The sequence below is a fragment of the Coregonus lavaretus genome (genome assembly GCF_964263955.1).
Source record: "Coregonus lavaretus genome assembly, chromosome: 11".
Taxonomy (NCBI): Eukaryota; Metazoa; Chordata; class Actinopteri; order Salmoniformes; family Salmonidae; genus Coregonus; species Coregonus lavaretus.
The window spans coordinates 54,583,353-54,591,132 of NC_139998.1; the positions used below are offsets into that span (position 1 = coordinate 54,583,353).

The 7,780-nt window shown below is 41.3% G+C and overlaps 1 protein-coding gene across 1 annotated transcript; it reads right to left on the reverse strand.

Annotated features, from left to right (window-relative positions):
- Positions 1-520: 520 nt before the first annotated feature.
- On the reverse strand, positions 521-7,140 carry LOC311137607 (5-hydroxytryptamine receptor 3A-like; the record flags this gene model as incomplete). Its single annotated transcript, XM_084172110.1, has 10 exons — positions 521-819; positions 1,100-1,303; positions 1,496-1,706; positions 1,943-2,115; positions 2,431-2,600; positions 5,404-5,510; positions 5,809-5,853; positions 6,060-6,229; positions 6,761-6,824; positions 7,111-7,140. 10 exons carry the CDS (start codon positions 7,138-7,140, stop codon positions 521-523), a joined length of 1,473 nt encoding a protein of 490 aa, XP_084028236.1.
- Between the last annotated feature and the right edge of the window lie 640 nt (positions 7,141-7,780).

Genomic DNA, 7,780 nt, shown 5'->3' on the forward strand with positions numbered 1-7,780 from the left:
TTCTGTATGTCTACACTCTAATCAAACAAGGATGTGGTTTTTGGATGATCCCCTACTTTCCATGTCATTGATCCATGTCTTGTGTGAGAGATCTTCATCATCAACATTGATCCACCATCAACATTACAATTCAGAAAACGTCTCAGATATCCCCAATGAATTGTTGTTACTAATGAAACAGTGGTTTTCGTGAAAGTACGTTTATTTGACAAAGGAAAATATATTTCCTCTAATATGGTAATATATAAATCAACACACCTACTCAGTGCAGCCAGAAGATAAAACAAATGATTGTAAAAGTTATGGTAATTATAAGGTAATTGTTTTTAAATCTAACCAGCAGTCGACAACATGGCAGACTCTTAAGTCTTGTAAGCAGTGGTGTAGTGGAGGGGAAACGCTATTTCCACAATTTTTGATTTTACACAAACATTTAGCCACCTATTGTGGAAAAATGCATATAACATTTAGAGAGTGTTACTTTATTCACAACGAATGGCGTTTACCCACCAATTTGTTTTTACCTGGAGTACGAATTACTCCAAATGCTGAGGATGACAATGAAGCTGAAGGTGATGAAGATGCCGTAGATGCCAAACAGCAGTCGGTCGATGATGTAGCCCACCTGCATCCATTCCTGGGAGATCTGGTTCCCGTCCACATGCTGGGCCACCTGGAGGCGGATGGACTGCAGGTCATTGCCCAGCTTCCTCAGCTCCGCCAGGGCTGGATCGGCTGCCTCTGCCCCCTTCTCACCTGGTTCTCCTGTTTGAACCTGTCTCTCCAGCATCACTAGAGGGCAGACATTCACGTCTGTTTCTTAGAGACAAGAGGGAAGGAAGGGAGGAAGGTGAAATTATGAATGTACCTCCTATAGACATAAATTATTGATGTACGTTGATAGTACAATTCTGTCTAAGGTCGGACCTAGTCAAATGCTGGAAACATTTCTCAGGGTGATACCTGCATTTATGTTACTGTTCAGGCCTGTGATTGAATGCATTCACTATATTGCTTTGGGTTGGACAAGACAAGTATCTGCTAATTGCCCAAAAGTCTGTATAATTGTAACTCCCTGGAGGGATCAGATCAGGGGTACCTCCTGCAACTGGATTGAGGATGATTGTGTCCTCTCTGGATTTCTGAGGCAGCCAGACGAGGGTGCCCATGAAGCGCAGGACGAGCACTCGGACCCAGCCAGGCACTGGGTGGAAGTTACTGGAGCCGACCAGGAGGTTAGTGATGAGAATAGTCTCCAGCAGGCTGGCCACCATCAGAGCCAAGCAGATGGCGAAGAACACATCTGCATGGGCAAGAGGAAGAGGGATATGAAGAGAGGAAGATATTCAGCCACTCTTAGGAGGACAATGGAAGTGGACTTCAAAAAAGACACTTAACCTAACAAGGTTATTCAATAAGACAAAGTAAACATATACCTCTACATTTATGACTTACGACAAATATGGTGTCTCCAGTACATATGTTTCATACTCACTTATCAGTGGGATGGTGTTTCCTGTGACGGGCAGCAGGTCATTCACGATGAGCAGGAAGACTGAGTAGCCTAAAATAAGGGTCATCTTGAAGGAGGAGCGGTCCACATTCTGGGGAGGCAGCAGAAAGCTGAAGAGATCCACAGTGATGAGGAGGCAGCTGGGGATCAGGAGATTCACCACGTAGAGGGTGGCTCTGCGCCTCAGGACAATCTACAGTTTAGAGACACAATGGTGAAAGACAACCTTCAAGGGTGATCTGGTGTTGTGCAGTAGATTCCCATTTCAGATAAGACAAAGCCATGAATAGCTGGGTTAGCATCCTATGTGTGAAACATGAAGTACTCTCTGAAACAAAAGTAGCGCTAGAAAAATAGAGAACTCAACGTTCAGTAGTAGTAAAGCCAAATGAATGGCGTCTGAGAAATTGCAGTGCTTTGGGTTCGTACATAGAAGCAGAGCTCATCATAGGGGTTGCTTTCTCCCTGATCGATTTCTGATAACTTGTACTTCCTGGATTTGATGTCCATCAGCTCCCACTCCCCTTCAGTGGACAACACGCTCCTGGAGTGTTTCAGGATGTCCTCCACCTTCTTCCCTAAGATCATCCTTATGTCCGACACTGCAGGGGAGATAAAGGAATGGAACATACTGGGATGAATGGGCTGAACCTATATGGAAGCAGAACATGAGCTGTACTGAGTGGATGGTAAACTTGGGCCTAATACCAAACGGATCCCTTGGTTGACACCTTGGTTGACACCGAGTCATATATAAAAAACTCCAATGGACTCAATGGACCAACATGTTTCATACCTATCATTTTAGATTGCAAAAGAGATTCAGGAAGGTTTTTTGAGAGAGAAGGAGCGATGGGTTTGGTATCGGACTTTTATCTTCAAAGAAGTCCTAAAGCATGGTTGCATTGACGTCTTACCGTGATGGATGTAGGATCTGAAGGTGAAGGTGCAGTTCTGGACGTCAAAGGGGAAGGTGTAGATGTCCAGGTTACAGGAGCTAACCACTCTGACAGGTTTGGCGTCTAGCACTTTACCAGTGTGCTTAATGTACACATAAGGGACGATGGGAGCTCTGTTTTCATCCATACTGTGAGACAGGGTGAAATGGGGGGACTATTTCAAACCATGGGCATGATATAAATCATATGTTTTATATTTCTTAATCTTGATTGAAGCTGACTAGTGCAATAACAAGGGACACAATTGAAGTGCTTGTTAAAATGTCTGTGCCCCCGTGGAAATCTAACTAGCATAATAAAACATCCCCATCAAAATCTGTCTGTTTATATTAGAGATATATGTTTTCTTTGCATGGGCTGCGTCTCAATCTACCGCATCCGCCAATGCCGTTTTTTCCATCTGCGGTGGAAGGTGGCCGAGCTACAGCAGTGTTTGTCAGACCATGAGACACATCCCGAAAAATGTCTGTAGTGTCCGAACAAACTAATATGACCACTACGATGGTGTTCTCCATTTAGCTCTACGACCCCCACAAGTGTCACGAGACTCGTTTGAAGTCGGTACAGCCGATCTGCCAACTTCTGTCTGTAGCGTCTGAACACCTCTATCGAAAGGTGAGACTCTCATGAACACGTACATGTCGGTTGATGCCTCACAAGACTCGTCTGAAGGTAGCTTGGTACCAGTTAAAAATTGAATGGATATATATATATATATATATATATATATATATATATATATGGAAGTAGTTTTATTGCCAAAACAAAGAGGCTAAATATGGGTCAAAACATTTTTACATTTCCTGATCTTTCTTATATCTCTCAAGTACAGACACTTTAAAACAAACTTCCTTTTGATACATTTTTTGACTATGTGTTTTTCCATGTATGAATATGTTCAATGTGGGCTAATAGCAGTAAGACCAAATTCAATGTTTCATCCCCAATTTTTTTAAATATATTTTATTTACACCTAAAAGGGTCCTAAAGTTCAAAATCAAACAGTTAAATGATCCTTGGTATGACCATCTTAAAACAGTTCCATATGTTAGCTTAGTAGAACCTCCCACAGTATCTATATACAGTGGGGGGAAAAAGTATTTAGTCAGCCACCAATTGTGCAAGTTCTCCCACTTAAAAAGTTGAGAGAGTCCTGTAATTTTCATCATAGGTACACGTCAACTATGACAGACAAAATGAGAATTTTTTTCTCCAGAAAATCACATTGTAGGATTTTTAATGAATTTATTAGCAAATTATGGTGGAAAATAAGTATTTGGTCAATAACAAAAGTTTCTCAATACTTTGTTATATACCCTTTGTTGGCAATGACACAGGTCAAACGTTTTCTGTAAGTCTTCACAAGGTTTTCACACACTGTTGCTCGTATTTTGGCCCATTCCTCCATTCAGATTTCCTCTAGAGCAGTGATGTTTTGGGGCTGTCGCTGGGAAACACGGACTTTCAACTCCCTCCAAAGATTTTCTATGGGGTTGAGATCTGGAGACTGGCTAGGCCACTCCAGGACCTTGAAATGCTTCTTACGAAGCCACTCCTTCGTTGCCCGGGCGGTGTGTTTGGGATCATTGTCATGCTGAAAGACCCAGCCACGTTTCATCTTCAATGCCCTTGCTGATGGAAGGAGGTTTTCACTCAAAATCTCACGATACATGGCCCCATTCATTCTTTCCTTTACACCGATCAGTCGTCCTGGTCCCTTTGCAGAAAAACAGCCCCAAAGCATGATGTTTCCACCCCCATGCTTCACAGTAGGTATGGTGTTCTATGGATGCAACTCAGCATTCTTTGTCCTACAAACATGACGAGTTGAGTTTTTACCAAAAAGTTCTATTTTGGTTTCATCTGACCATATGACATTCTCCCAATCCTCTTCTGGATCATCCAAATGCACTCTAACAAACTTCAGACGGGCCTGGACATGTACTGGCTTAACCCTCCCGTTGTCTTAGGGTCAAAATGAACCCCACTGTGTTGAACCAACTTTATTTAATTTTTATATTTTTTGGATCATTTGTGAGAAGGAGGCAGTGATACTTTCTTTAAAGTCTCACTGCCTCCTTCTCACAAATGATCCCCAAAATATAAAAATTAAATAAAGTTGGTTCAACACAGTGGCGGGTCATTTTGACCCTAGGACAACGGGAGGGTTAAGCAGGGGGACACGTCTGGCACTGCAGGATTTGAGTCCCTGGTGGCGTAGTGTGTTACTGATGGTAGTCTTTGTTACTTTGGTCCCAGCTCTCTGCAGGTCATTCACTAGGTCCCCCCGTGTGGTTCTGGGATTTTTGCTCACCGTTCTTGTGATCATTTTGACCCCATGGGGTGTGATCTTGCGTGGAGCCCCAGATCGAGGGAGATTATCAGTGGTCTTGTATGTCTTCCATTTCCTAATAATTGCTCCCACAGTTGATTTCTTCAAACCAAGCTGCTTACCTATTGCAGATTCAGTCTTCCCAGCCTGGTGCAGGTCTACAATTTTGTTTCTGGTGTCCTTTGACAGCTCTTTGGTCTTGGCCATACTGGAGTTTGGAGTGTGACTGTTTGAGGTTGTGGACTGGTGTCTTTTATACTGATAACAAGTTCAAACAGGTGCCATTAATAAAGGTAACGAGTGGAGGACAGAGGAGCCTCTTAAAGAAGAAGTTACAGGTCTGTGAGAGCCAGAAATCTTGCTTGTTTGTAGGTGACCAAATAATTATTTTCCACCATAATTTGCAAATAAATTCATAAAAAATCCTACAATGTGATTTTCTGGATTCTTTTTTCTCAATTTGTCTGTCATAGTTGACATGTACCTATGATGAAAATTACAGGCCTCTCTCATCTTTTTAAGTGGGAGAACTTGCACAATTGGTGGCTGACTAAATACTTTTTTTCCCCCACTGTATACTATAGAGATGTTTAACTCACAATTCATTGATTACCACATCTGGTGACCAGAACCTTTCCCTGGGGAGAGAAATCTCAGTTGTGCCGCATTGGACTGGGTCCCAGCTGAAAAATTCATTCTCCCACTCCTAAAACAACACATTAGCAAACATACAATATGTTTGGAAGCAGCATTCAAAATTATAATATGATGTTTAGGATTGTTCTACATTCAGAGATGTTTAGTTTTAACCAAATGTAAATCACTATTGCTATTCAGTACATATTGGTGAATGGATGTTGTGTGCCCTAACAAATATGAAGCAATGTGAAGTAACGTTCTTAACACAGGTGCTCTAGGAGAATCGGAAACCAGAGTGCACATTGAAAATGACTCCCATACACTGTGTACGTATACTTACAAAAATACAAAAATATTACGCTTACCTTCACCAGCCAAATGTAGGTGTACAGCAGTTGTTCTTTTTCTTCCTGAAAAGAGAATTACTTTTTGTTGTAGGATACAAAGTAATGGCAATAAAGCAACATTTTAAATAGGTCTACAAAACATGATGTAGAGTAACGTTCATGACAATATAGTATGTCAGATACACATGTCACAGAATTTGATGGATTTTAATCGGATGGTTTCTCGGGTGAACTAATTGAAAGGGATGACTTGATGTCCTACTCCTTACCACACCCAGGATGCCGTAGAGAGTGAAGTGCATGCTGATGATGGTGGGGGTTGAGAGGTTCATGACAGGTCGTATGGAGGACAACGTCATGACGTTCTCCAGTGCGGCCAGAAGGGATATGGTGTTGGGGTTGGTGCAGTTCACCACTACCTTACATCTCAGGCATGGCGCTGGGGAAACAATGGTAACCATGCTGCTTTACATCCTGCTTTAGATATGGTCCCGTGTGGTTCAGTTGGCAGAACATGGCGCTTGTAAGCCAGGGTTGTGGGTTCGATTCCCTTTGGGGACCGGGATGAAAATGTATGCACTCACTACTGTATGTCGCTCTGGATAAGAGCGTCTGATAAATGACGTAAAGTGTCTGATTATCTTTAATGGACTTAGTGAAAAGTCCTTCATTTTGCCAATTGATGGGGATCTTGCGTATAGGAGATATCATTATTAGAATCTTGTTAGAATTATGAAGACCTTCCTACTTTTTCATTTGACAGTGAAATTAATTGACTGCAACCCTACAAATACATTATGTTATGAACTTAATCGCTAAGGTAACAGCTACCCCAAGTAATATAAAAAAGTAAACATAAAACTAAATAATAAATGAACACAAACTGTTACTCAAATAGAATATTTTAACTTTACTTAACATAATTTAGTTGACTTTACTCATTATTTTCCCGTGTACAAGCTGTACCTACCCTGTACCATCATGCAGCAGATGATGAACAGAACCTGGTGGGGACTGACCGACCATCGTCGAGACTGAAATAATAAAGGTGTACAAAAATGCACCTATTAGGGTAAAAGGTCAAATGGTATATTAGATATTCTGTACATTGTTTTTTGCATGTTTGATAATTAACACAATGTGTATAACACCATTAATTACTTCATGAATTCACAACATAATTTACCACAAAAGACACCTACTGTAACAAATGTTTGGAGCAATTACAGTAATGCATTGAAATGCAACACACAGGCACACAACTTATGTAACGTTCATCCCCCGATTGTCACAAAAGGCATTAGAATGAAAGCTATTTACCTCCATTTCGGAAAAATCTTTGGCTACCATCAAACAGCAAGCTTCAAGTTCTTGCAAACTACTGTTGACAGTTTCGATCCTATGGCTGAAGAACTGTCTAGAGCAAAGCTTTGCTTCCTCACACACATCGATGGCACCTCTTCACCTGCTGGAACAGATTTAGTATATACAGACTAATTTGCATAGTTAACCGCTTATGTTGATGTAGTGTCATGTCAAAACAAAACAGAGCGGCACGTCTTGCTCTTCATTGTAGTCAGAGGGCTGATATAGATACTATGCATGCCAGTCTCTATTGGCTAAGAGTTTAGGAGAGACTGACTGCATCACTTCTTCTTTTTATAAGAAACATTAATATATTGAAAATCCCTCTGACACACACACTTACCCCACCAGACATGCCACCAGGGGTCTTTTCACAGTCCCCAAATCCAGAACAAAATCAAGAAAGCGTACAGTATTATATAGAGCCATTATTGCATGGAACTCCGTTCCATCTCATATTGCTCAAATAAACAGCAATCCTGGTTTCAAAAAACAGATAAAGCAACACCTCACGGCACAACGCCTCTCCCCTATTTGACCTAGATAGTTTGTGTGTATGTATTGATATGTAGGCTATGTGTGCCTTTAAAACATTTTTATATAGTTCTGTCCTTGAGTTGTTCTT